Source organism: Phycodurus eques, chromosome 11 (genome assembly GCF_024500275.1).
Source record: "Phycodurus eques isolate BA_2022a chromosome 11, UOR_Pequ_1.1, whole genome shotgun sequence".
Classification (NCBI taxonomy): domain Eukaryota; kingdom Metazoa; phylum Chordata; class Actinopteri; order Syngnathiformes; family Syngnathidae; genus Phycodurus; species Phycodurus eques.
The window spans coordinates 1,333,014-1,346,486 of NC_084535.1; the positions used below are offsets into that span (position 1 = coordinate 1,333,014).

A 13,473-nucleotide genomic window follows, 5' to 3' on the forward strand; every position below is an offset into this window, starting at 1 on the left:
CCAATCACTAACCTATGCTTACACAGAAATAATTTTGGTAAATATTTGTATTTTAATGAACTTAATAGGCCATAAATCTAAATTGCACGTCATACTGGACTCTCAAAAGCGCATGTCGGGAGGAGGATGGATGGTGCAGGGACAACAAATTAGACGGTACAGGTTGTTTGTAATCAAAGGAAATGTGCTTCACACTTAATTTGATAGAGAACTCGGGCAGTAGAGAAGTAAGGTTGGCAAACAGGAAGAAGTTGTACAAAATGAAAAGAAATGATGTGTTCATACTTAAAAGTCGGATGGAATGTAAGTAAACATGTTCACACTTTAAAGCTTTTGGATGGGATATACACGGGTTTTATTGTCTGAAGGCATGGGCTGGTTACCAGCTTGTTGGTATACCTCGGTTTTAAAAAGTTACGAGCATTTTTTTCAATGAGAATGCCGTCTTGAAAGAATTGTTTGCAAACAGTTAAGAGTGTCAACGTGTCTCGTGTCAGTGAAATAAATACTGGAGACTTGCTACAGTTACTGATAACATGGCTAACATCAGCTTAGCAACAGATTCATAGTGACACCGACCCATCACGCCCCCCCCACCCCACCTTTGCAGCATAAGACGGTAAACCGCTCTGGGGAAAACAGGAGAGTACCATGACTAAGGGTGAATTGAATTGAACCTATTGAATGTTCAAATACATTACAGACTTTGTCTTTCTTCGTTTTTGTTCAGAAAAATCGCAAGCGCAAAGCTAACACACAGTGAATAATATACATCATTGACAAGCTAACGAACATTTGCATTAAACTCGGGGCACTTATATCTCTCAAAATAATGAATATTGGTACACAAACGCCGTATGAACACATACAAAAGGACAATATAACAATACTCTCAAGAATATATTCTTCAAACTGTGTGAAAAAGGAGTTGTATTAAAAATATTCGATCGGGACTTGTATTTTCTTTGTCACTGTGAGTGTGCAGCTCATTGTATCCACCATGCTGCCCCTAAGAGGTCAAGAAGTGCACAGCAGGAATAGCGGGGGTCAAACTAACCTCGAGCCAGGAGGAAGTGCTTAGACCGGTTTTGCCGAATACGCAAGTAGGTTGCGCATTTACTGAATTATATTCGCTAATTTGCTGATGTTTGTCTGTTGTATATAGTGAATTTAATGTCAGTATTGCAACGTAATTGAAGTGGTAGATGTGAAAATGTCTATATTCGCACTTGGCGTTCGTTGTCTGGATTTTACATACCCTGGCTGGCCGGCAAGATTTGGATTTCCGTGGAGCTATTTTGCCACAAGATGAATCAACAAAAGGTTTTGTGCTTTTTGCGTGCAACCATGTGAGCTGACGTCCTTCCCAGATTTGCTCTGGTTTAGCGGGCGAGCGCCTCAGTACCCAGGAAAACATCAACACACAAAAAAACACAAGTCCAACTACAGTGAAAGGCAAAAGGAAAGCGGTCATGAAGCTGAACAAATGTGTTAGCGTAGCTTCGGGCTTATGCTAGCAAGAAGCATGAGAATGATGAGGGGACCGTCAGCGATCAGGAGTCGCTGACTTTCCTTTTGCTTCTTTTATGGGTCAGACAGAAGAATTCCTCTTAGATAAACTGACATGACACATTTTTATGCTTCATCGAGCCAACGGCCAAAGCTGACTCAAAACTACTTCTTGTTTTCTACCCCATGGCGCAAGAGTGACCTTGCAATTCAGTCAACAACATAGTCCGCTATAGAAAAATGGCTACTGCGTTCGAATTCATTCACTCATTTCATTCCCGACGGCCTAATCACTAAAAGGGGATTTTTACTGGCCTTTTAGTTCACCGTAGTCCGCTATATAAAAAGTACTATAAAGAGTTCGGTACAACTGAACTGTTCGTATTAAAAATCCACTAAAAAGTGTGTTCAGAATCATTCATCACTCTCTAATCACTATATAGGGACTTGAGTCAACTTTTAAGTCCACGAAAGTCCACACTCCTATACCTAAAACACAAAATCCCAGGAAGTAGGGCATCATTTACTCGCAGTTTTAGCCTCTTGGCGGCAAGGCTCGCTCCCCACTGTGCTTATCATACGTGAAGGTAAAGGTATTAAAAAAAATAATAATAATAATAATAATAATAAAGTAATTATTCTATCATTACTGAGGAGGTTGATGCTGGGGAAAAGAAAACTTCCTGCAAAAATTAATCAGGAGAAATAAAACAAATCCCAGAAGGGATCAAAACTGAGCAAAACTTGTTTTAAATGTTATTTGTAGGGCTGCAACTAACAATTAGCGTATTTTAATAGATAAATCTGTCGTTTATATTCTCATTAATTGATGAATTGGAAATATTCTTTTTTAAATTTCTATCCTTTTAGTGAAATGCGGGACATTATTTCAAATTGACAGTACAGAAAACAAATTGATTATGATCCAGTTAATGGTTTGATCCGCAACATCCGTGAGAAAATCGGATGAAAATCATTGTTTTCCAAAGTAAAATTGCAAATGCGTTTTGATGAAACAATCTGTCTGCTTTAATGGAGGACGACAGAAATCAAAGAATATTTTGTGTTAAGAGGCTGAAAGTGAGGATTTGGACAATTCTATGTTAAATAAGTTCTCGCAACGATTAGTCAATTATCAATATAGTTGTCGATTTATTTGATAAGTCGATTAGATGTTGATGAACTGTTGCACCTCTAGTCACTTACCATTTCGATAAACGAAGCAGCGGTGCAAAAACAATTGATTGAAATCTCAAATCCGATTTTTGCGGGGGGGGGGGAACCTCAGCGATTTAAATGCAATGCCACAACGCAGCGCCGAAAGGATTAGCTTTTCAATCGTGAGGGTTTTGAGGGGTGGGGTGCTCCCGGTTGAGGTTTGGAGGCTCCTGAGCGACAGCTGCGCTCGTGACGCCTCAGTTTCAGCCGGAGAATTCCACACAGGTCAGAGACATTATTAGATGACGCCTGTTGGCTCAAACGGCACGGAACAAAGACGAGGGCAACTTCATATCAAATTATGCTAACGTGTGGAAGATTCACGTCCAACCTATTAGATGTTTAGCAGCTCATTTTCAATTACATTCAATTATTTTTTGGATTGTATTTTATTTTATATGAAAACAGCAAAGAGGGATGATTATATTATTCACTTCAAACACAAGGTTATGTTACTTGATATCAAACAGCTGAAACAATTAACGGGATAGTTTGAATACAAAAAAAAAAGTCAATTAATCGATGGACTAAGTGGTAGAGCAATCATTAATAAATATATTTTAAAAATATTCATTCACATGTCAAAGGTATTTTTAACTTCCCTCGCTGCACGAATAAAGTATTTGTCTCTTTGTTCGATTGTGTAAATTGTTTGATATCAAACAGCTGAGGGGATACATATGACGTAAGACTTTTATGCTATCGGCTATGAAACAGCTAAGAACACAAGGTTTGATCAAAATCCCACGTCGGATGTATTAGTTGTACAGCAAACAGCTTGAAGGACACATGGACTGATTACATCATTTACATGTCAGGTTGATTAGATTTTGTTGTGTTATTTTTTATTTTTATTTATTAAAATTTTATTTTTTCAAACAGTTAAGAGGAAACAAGGATTGATCAAAGTATTGACGTCAATTGTATGACATTATCAAATATCACAAATTTTAAAATGTATACCGATTACACGATGCTTACGAATGACAAATCTCCAGCGTAGACCTTTTAAATGCAGTCAACGTTAATATGGAGTATCTTCCGACTGAGTGAATATGATGAGTAATTTGAATCTATTCATCACCTCTGTTGCTTGGCAACCACTCGGCAGCCTGTCTATGTTCATTAATTAGGCACTATTCAAGTCAGCTCATTTAAAAAGGGTTTGACAAAAAGCTGCAGCTGTTAACTCTACTTGTCTTTCGTTGTACTTGACATCAGATTGTTTCGGTGACACTAATTGCACCATCATAGCTTGTGGGTGTGCGACATCCCACAATGCAGCTTTAAAAAGTATTTAACAACGACCAATACAAAACCTATCGAATCCCATGATGCATTGCACCAATACGGAAAAAGGATTTCAAAATTTCCGGTGTATCGTTTCAAATGCGTAGTATAAGTAGAACAACATGGATGAACAAATGGCTTTGTTTGTATTCATTTTGTAACCTCCACTCATCTTAAAATGTACAAATATTAATGTTACGCTAATGTATTCAATATAATTAAAAGATGACGTTAAAATTACACGACAGCAATGACGTCATTAACAGCGCGCCCGCCTTACAACGCTTTTCCTTCAAAATCCTTATCTAATGATAAGGATTCCTGACACAGCCATTGACACGTTGCATTGGACATAAAGGAACAAAATCCGACAGCCGACACGACGACAAGAAGAAAAGAGGCGGTGCCGCGGTCCAAACGTGGCCGCTTGGCTACATATGGTCTCGGGCGGGCGAGCGAGCGCCGCCGGAGCCCGGGCTAAAAATAGAAAACTACAGCCCGCATCAGCTAGCTCAAGAGCGACCGCTGTTGCCGTTCGTGCGCCACCGAATAGAAACCACCGCGACTCCCCCGCAGGCAGCCGTCACCGGGGTGCCGTCTGCCTCTTCCCCGGCAGCGGACGGGCTCTCTCCGGCGGGAGCCCCTGCAGGGTGGCCCCGCTCGGCTCGGCGCTCACTGGCCGACTGAGTGCACCAAGGCCGGGCAGCCCACTCGTCATCCCCACGCGCGGCCCGGTGACATGACACAAAGCAGCGGCGACAAAAGCACGCGAGTGAAGGAATGAATCGAACGTGATGTCTGAACTAACCCTGCTTGGCGTCCATGTTGAACCTCCGCGGAAACACGCAGCTGCGGCTCCGAGGCTCCGCCCACTGACGCCGAGGTGAAGACCGCGCAGGCGCACTAGGCTTGTCTCGCCGGGCCAATGCGCGCGCCCGTCCGGAGGCGAGAACGACACGCGGACACGCGCCGGTGTCTTCGAAGGGGAAGCGCGTGCACGTCTTGAACGAGAAATTTCGAGAACTTTGGTGGTTTTGACGACGTACGTGAATTAAAAAAGTTCATGTTAATCATAAAGTAATATGTCATTCTCATTTTTAATGTTATTTATAATGATAATCCAAGATCCAAATTAATCAAATACAAATTAACATTTAACAAATGGTTATGTGAAGTAGTTCATTTGGACAGTTATTTCTCTAACTTTCTGATCAAATGGCAATTATGGAATTAAAAAAAGTCCACATTTGTTAAAATGTACGTAAAATGTACGTTATTTTAATGAAATTGTCGTTATTTCATTTCCACCAATTTTAGGGGTCAGAAAATCTGCTAAATTAATACAACAAATATTACGGGAGTCTTTATACTTTAAATGTTCAGTGGGTGTTTGTGGCCCACGGGCTCACAGCTTCATGCGGGCAACTTTTAACTCAAAATAACTCCTCAATCCCATTGTTTTTGTTGCTGGTTAAAAATTTTCAAAAATAGACGCATTTCACCAGGAATTAAAAAATAAAAAAAATTAAAAGTTAAAAAATACTCTGTAATTCATAGTCCCAACTCTAGAATTATGTTATGTATTTTTGTTCCCTGGAAGTAAGGAAGTTGTAAACCTAAACCAGACATTTGTTTTGCTACAATTAGCCTTATGAGCAACACAAACAAAAGCATCTTAATGCAAGTCTATTATTGCGCCACCTACTGTAAGTTCTCCAAATCTGCAGCTCAGCCAAACAACTCAGACCACAAATAACCAAAACACACTGTACAGTAAGCTACAATCAAATCCAAGCGGAAAAGAACCCAACGTCTTCATGAGGGCTGTGTGTGTGTGTGTGTGTGTGTGTGTTGCAGAAGCAGCGTGGCGAGCCAACGGGCTATTAATAAAAAATAAATAAATAAATAAAAGACGAACGTGGCAGCAGCCACTGAGAAAGAAAAGCTCCACACCGGGAGATGTTTGAAGAATCCACGTGAGGAATTCCAAGTTGTCCGTGAGCATGCCGCCACAAACCACGTGACCATACGTCCGTCGTCTGCCAGGAGGAATGTATTCTATTTGTATGTTTTTATGAAGCCACACTGTTCAGTGTTTTTCCAACTTTTGGGAACACAATAGTCACCAAAGTACATTCATGTTGAATTCACCTCAACCAAAGACGCGTAATAACTGCTTGACATGATAACATCTGCGGCATGCGTTCCTAATATCTAATTTCCCACTTAAAGAGGATGACTTGCTCGTGACCCAAAATGTGGAGAGCGCGTCGCGTGACTTCATTAGGACCTTCTCCCTCAAGCACCAGCGTTACGCTTCATCAGCTTCCAGTGATGGAATTTCCCTCGGGGTTAGTCCCGGCTACGGCTGTCCGCGTGTCGAAGTGTCCTCGGGCAAGACACTGAACCCTAATTTGCCTGGCAGCAGTCGCCCGTTTGTGTGTGAATGGGTGAACGTGAGGCTTCGTAAAGCGCTTTGGGCACCGCGATAGTGCAGATAAAGCGCTATAGAAGTGCAGTCCGTTTACCATTTTAGTCGAGCAGGTGTCCAAATCACTTTTAGGAAGAAACCTTCATGAACGACGACAAGTCGGCGCTGGCGACATGACATTTTGTGTTTGCACTCTAGTGACAAAAAAAGCAATTCTGAATAAAAACAAGTCATTACAATAGCGTGTAGATCTGAGGTTGGAATTTCAGAGTAACTCATAATACTCAATCGTGCCAAAATATCAATAATATAAGCAAAGCGAATCGATCAGAAATCATGTTTGCATTGGTCGTTTAAGTACGCAGTGAGGACCATCATGAGATTCACACCATACTGTTTTAAAAAGAGACCAAAATAAAGTTTTTTGGACGTCAGACAGCTGTAGTGGTGTGAAAAAGGGTTTGCCCTCCTCCTGATTTTAGTTTTTCACGTTTGTCACACTTAAATGTTTCCCATCATCAAACATTTAAATATTAGTCAAAGACAACACAAGTAAACACAAAATGCAGTTTTAAAATAAGTTCTTATTAAGGGAGAGGAAAAATCCAAAGCTACACGAGCCTGTGTGAAAAAGTGATTGCCCCTAGACCCACTAACTGCTTGCACCACCCTCAGCAGCAACTGCAATAACCTGCAATGAGTCTTACGGCGCTGTGGAGGAATTTTGCCCCCCCTCCCTCATCTTTGCAGAATAATAATTGTAATTCAGCCACATTGGAGGGTTTTCCAGCATGAAGCACCTTTTAAAGTCATGACGCCACAGCATCTCAATAGGATCCAGGTTAGAACTTTAACTGAGCCACTCCAAAGTCTTCATTTTGTGTTTCTTCAGCCATTCGGAGGTGGACTTGCTGGTGTGTTTTGGATCATTTTCCTGCTGCAGAACTCAAGTTCGTTTCATCTTGAGGTCATGAACAGATGGCCAGACACTCTCCTTCAGGAATTTTTGGTAGACAGCAGAATTCATGCTTCCTTTTAACGCAGCAAGTCATCCAGGTCCTGAAGTAGCATAACTGCCCCAGACCAGCACACTACCACCACCATATTTTACTGTTGCTATGATGTTCTTTTTCTGAAATGTGGTGTTACTTTTACACCAGATGTAATGGGACACACACCTTCCAAAAAGATCAACTTTCATCTCGTCAGTCCATATTATACTCCCAAAAGTCTTGGGAATCATTCAGATGTTTTTTGCTAAAGTAAGACGAGCCTTAATGTTCTTTTTGCTCAGCAATGGTTTTTATCTTGGAACTCTGCCATGCCCAGTCTCTTTCTTATGGTGGAGTCATGAACACAGACCTTAACCGAGTCCTGCAATTCTTTGGATGTTGTTGTGGGGTCTTTTGTGACCTCTTGGATGAGTCATCGCTGTGCTCTTGGATTAATTTTGGTCGGCCAGCCACTCCTGGGAAGGTTCATCGCTTATGTGTTTTCGCCATTTGTGGATAACGTTTCTCACTGTGGTTTGCTGGAGTCCCAAAGCTTTAGAAATGGCTTTGTAACTTTTGCCACACTGATAGAAAGTAATTGAGATCTTTCTCATTTGTTCCTGAATTTCTTGAGATCTCGGCATTATTTCTAGCTTTTGAGGATCTTTTGGTCTACTTCACTTAGGCAGGCAGGTCCCATTTACAGCGGCTGAAATAAGTATTTAACACGTCACCATTTTTCTCAAATATATTTCCCAAGGTGCAATTGGCCTGAAAATGTCACCAGATGTTGGGAACAACCCAAGTAATCCATACATGCAAAGAAAGTAGAACAAATAAGATCAGAAATTAAGTTGTGTGTAATAATGTGAAATGACACAGGGAAAAAGTATTGAACACACCAACTGGTATTTATTGAGAACTTTGTACAAAAGCCTTTGTTTGCATTGACACCTTCAAGATGCCTCCTGTGTGGAGGAACTAGTCGCATGCATTGCTCTGGTGTGATTTTGGCCCATTCCAAGCAGTCTTCAAATCTTGAAGGTTCCGTGCGCTTCTTTTATGGAACTTGAGTTTCAGTTCTTTCCATACATTTTCGATTGGATTCAAGTCAGGTAATTGGCTGGGCCATTCTAGCAGCTTTGAAACCTTTCCTTGGCAGTATGTTTTGGATCATTATCCTGCTGAAATGTCCACCCTCGTTTCATTTTCATCATACTCATAGATGGCAGCAGATTTTTGTCGAGAATGTCTCTGCCCATTCATCCTACGTTCAATAATGTGAAGTTTACCAGTACCATTTGCTGAAAAGCAGGCCCCCACCATCATGTTCCCACCTCCGAACTTCACTGTTGGTATCGTGTTTTTAGGGTGATGTGCAGTGCCATTTCTCCTCCAAACGTGGTGTGCATTATGGCATCCAAACGGTTCAATCTTGCGCTCATCCGACCAGACTATATTCTCCCAGTATTTAGCTGACTTGTCCAAATGTTGTTCAGCAAACTAAACGAGGTTTGACAACATGTTTTTTTTTGGGGGGGGGGGGTTCCCCGTTAATGGGGTCTTGCGTAGTAAGCGTGCATACAGGCCATGGCGGCGGAGTACATTACACACGGTTTTCCTTGAGACAACAGTACCTGCTAATTGCAGGTCTTGGACAATTCTTCTGATTATTATTTGCATTCCTCTGTCAGAAATCTTGTGAGGAGCATCTGATCGAGGCAAATCTATGGTGGTGTGATTGGCTTTCCACTTGGCGTATTATGACCCCAACCGTGCTCACTGGAACGTTCAGAAGCTGAGATATGCGCCTGTAACCAATGCCATCGTTATGTTTTGGAAGAATTTGTTTGCGATGGTCGTGAGACAGCTTTCTGCCCTTACCCATCATGAGATGTGTCTTGACTCACACCTTGGCAATGAGACCTTTTTTGTAGGCCATCAATTAGGACTGAACCAACTGATATTCATTTGCACTGACAAGGTGCTGGTTTGCTGTTTGATTATTGATAGATTTTAGGTGTCTTGGCTTTCCATGCCTTTTTGCACCTCCCTTTCTTCATGTGTTCAATACTTTTTCCCTGGGTCATATCACATTATAACACACAACTTAATTTCTGATCTTATTTGTTCTACTTTCTTTGCATGTATGGATTACTTGGGTTGTTCCCAACATCTGGTGACATTTTCAGGTCAATAGCACCTTTGGAAGTAAATTTTGTGAGAAAAATGGTGACGTGTTAAATATTTCAGCTGCTGTAAGTGATTTCTTGATTGAAAATGGGTGTGGCAGTCTCAGGCCTGGGTGTGGCTAGAGAAATTCAACTCTGGTATGATAATTCACAGTTAAATTTTAACAGCGGGGGGGGCAATCACTTTTTGACACAGGGCCACGTAGGTTTTTATTTTCTCTCCCTTAATAAAAACCATTTAAAAACTGCAATTTGTGTTTGTGTTGTCAAAGATGTTGCACTTACTAAGAAATCAGGAAGGGGGCAAACACTTTTCCCACCACTGTAAGTGGCATTTGGTTTTTGATGGTGGTCCATTCATTGATTCAAAGGAAAAACATAAGCACAGCGCTAACCAAGTTTGCCTTCTTGTGCTGGGTGACCATGCATTTTTACGTCACTGTGTGAACTAGTGCATTACGCGCCATTCGGAACCGCAGGACCATTATGAACCAAGGTCCTCTTGTAATATTAATATTTGACCATTGTGTAGTCACACTGCATCATAAGAGAAAACGTTAAGTTATTATCAAACTACTCCAGTCATTATGTCCATCAGGCGGCACAGCATCATCCACCCATTTTCCCATACCGCTTGTCCTCATCGGGGTCTCGGGCGAGCCGGAGTCGATCCCAGTTGACTTTGGGGGAGAGGCGGGGTGCACCCTGAACCGGTTGCCAGCCAATCGTAGGGTAAAAACTACCATTAACATCCACATTCACACCAATCGGCATTTCCGTCTTTTATTATTAGCTTAACATGCTTCTTTTTTCCCCCCCCTCTCTCCCCAAAATGTGGGAGGAAGCTAGAGTACCCAAAGAAAAAGTGCATCAACAGAATTCTCAAAATTAAAGTTTAGGAATTATTTCACAGACAAACAAGTAAATCCCTCTGGTTTATTAGCATATTTGATCCCTGCAACCAGTCACTGAGCTGCCAGCAGAGATTGTCCGGCTGCGAAATGCCTCTTCCTCCTCTTCCGGTGTCCACCTTTGAACACAGTGGCCGTGTGGACAAAGGACTTTGGCTGCATGTCGCAACGGTAACGAAAAACTCCCAGCTCACAAGCAGAGAAATGCCGCGCACAAGCAAAATAGCGGACAGAATACTTAAACAACCAGAATACAATCGTGACTTGCTTAATACAGACTAATGACTGATTAGACTGTCGAGTATTCTTGTGATAATTCCTGTTACTTCCTGGGCTAACAGCAAACAATGGTAGCCAGGTAGAGTCTATGTGTAGTGAATATTGTGGAGCATGTATGAAAGACAAGCGCAGAGCTCTTTGAACATCCATTGCGTTTGCTCTATGGTAGTTCCTTCTTGCAAGAATTTGAAATCATCGCTTAAACAGGTCTCTAAAATAATAAGTCCTTTTACCCTCAAAATCTCTTTGAATCATCTTCAAAGAGGCACCATGACAAAACTGGAGTTTCATGTGCTCCACGGAGACATCCGAGGAGAAGACGCTACAGATGTCATCATCATCACGACAAGTGAACCAAAAAAACAACAGCGTACCGTGTTGCCGCATTTCATCTTTAAGCTGATCCAGATCTCCTCGATATTATTGAAGTCATTTTAACCCTAACAATATCTTATCTCCAAAGGAGCCTTGAAGAGACGTCACGACAAAACTACCCAGTTTAGCTGTTCGCCACTAAGCTCCAAGGAGAAGACAGGCAGTCAAGTACACCACAGACAACATGTCGTCATCATCATCATCATCATCATGCCAAGAAGTAAAACAAAAAAGATGCCTGCGTACCCTGCTGCCTCCACGCAGCTTTAATTGTGTCCACGCGTGCCGTCTCCATGCCGGACGATCACAAGCGTACATTCCACATGGACACCAACTACCACTGCACTGGGAGGGAGGAAGAGGAGGACGAAGACACCGGAGAGCAAATAAATGGTCAGCTGACCGTCAGCCACTGGTGCTCTGACGCAGCAAAAAAAAAAAAAAAAAAAAAGGGGGGGGGGGGGCTGGACCCTCCCTTCACAGATTTGGCAATGACAGCAACTCCTCAGCATTTCAGTCACTGTCTTCATCAACGCCCTCAATGCAGGCTGGGCCAAAAGTAGGAATACAGCTTCAAATGTATCCTTTTATTGCATTCATACCCATTCATTAATCACAGTTTAGTCTTATAAATGATCAAATAGCCCTCATTTAACATTGCAACCTTCCTCAAACCTTTATAGAAAAATGCGACAGACCACCACACCTTGTCCCATCTGGATCAATGTCAATTAAAGCTTCCCAGATGAAGTCATAGCAGTATCAAGCAAGGGTTGGAGGTCCAAAATATGGTTCAAAGTGTCAGGGTTTCATTGAAGGTTTAAGGGTTTTAATGGAAGGATTCGAGTCACGGTTTCAAGTTGGGATTTTCTTTTTCATTCTGGAAGTACAGTGACGTTTCTGCTTTAGTGGTAGTAGCTGGGTAGCTCCACTTGAGGGCAGCTGTCTCGTTCAAATGTTAACCAAGCAATGCAGTTACATTAAAAACTGTCAATCCAACACCTCACGTTTGAACTCCAGCTTGACTCCATGAACAACCGGATTGGATACATACTCCACAACGTTCCGCAGCTTTTGGCTCCTATGAGAATGATGTCATGTTTCTGTGATGATTTACTGTCTGAGCAAACCGTTGACAACAGCAGTTAGCAAATACGAAGTTACTTCCATGGTGACAGAGTCGGTTACATAAAAGTACAAAGTCTCTTCACGCAGTCAGCGACGGTTCACCTTCATAAATAAGGCTGACACAAAGAAATCGGAAGTATGCGCCTTATCCTATGAATCTACACTTTGTACACCTCACTCGTACATTTTTACGGCAGCGTCCATAAAAACCGAAGATGTTGTAAGTGGTAGGTAGGCACAATGTGACTATTGTACAACAAACAATCTTTGCTGACACTTCTCTTTCAACAGAAACCTTAGCGGGTCTGCCAGTGTCGCAATGCAGGGAGGCGGCTTTAATTAGCAGGGGATCCCTAACACACACACACACACACACACACACACACGCGCTACAAAGTATCAGTGAAGCCTCAGCTGAGTCGTCCTGTGAAGGATGAGTCACGTCTTTTCTATTCCAAATGAAGGTTACACTTGCTTGCCGCAAAACGAGCTACAAGCGACAAAACTTGTCTGCAGTCCTGTGAGAACTTGTGTCGGTGCACCAGAAGCGTACGGAAGTTGTAGAGAAGAAGAGAAGCAGATATTTACAGGAATTCTGTTCACAAGATATCAGACCTGCATCGTATTTTCAACATTTATCTTCGTGTGCAATGACAACCAGTCAACTTCCTGTACTGTAAAAGTCGGAATCATCTATAAAAGTAGCGAGCTTGTTTGTGCAAAGTCAGCAAAAGTGAGGTCAACTTTAACCAGAAAATGGATCTTCTCTTTTGGACACGCCGACATGTGATCCCTGTATCTTCCACTCGTCCTATTTTGGCCACAGGCCCGAAGGCCCTACAGCATTAGTCACCTTCGCAGTATTAAAAGAAACACATCGACATCAAAGTAATGAGTAATGTCAATGGGCAGGAACATTTCACTCAACGTCTCACTACATTTTAACACATTCGCTGCCATTGACAGTTTTAGAAGTCAAATATCCATGTTAACGGGGAACACTGGCAGTGAATGAGATAATTATTAGAATATGGAAAATGAGCTTTTCAACTTCAGATGTTTTATGTTGAAAATCTTATGGAAGTATTTCCATGCATTTAGGTTAATGTTCACTCTCAGTCTTAACAGTGAATATATTGTGTTTCAAA

General features: G+C 41.8%; 1 protein-coding gene across 6 annotated transcripts in view; it reads right to left on the reverse strand.

Annotated features, from left to right (window-relative positions):
- The window catches only part of LOC133409421 (reticulon-4-like), a 30,293-nt gene that overhangs the window by 6,138 nt on the left and 10,682 nt on the right, over positions 1-13,473 (reverse strand). The window contains exon 1 of one of the 6 annotated variants that reach the window (XM_061689384.1): positions 11,444-11,597. The exons of 4 other annotated variants lie outside the window; for them this stretch is intronic. In XM_061689384.1, the coding sequence (XP_061545368.1) occupies positions 11,444-11,492 (49 nt within the window). In that variant the 5' untranslated portion in view covers positions 11,493-11,597. Of the gene's footprint in view, positions 1-4,825; positions 4,933-11,443; positions 11,598-13,473 lie in introns of those variants that run through there. One more of the 6 variants, XM_061689385.1, reaches the window with a different exon arrangement.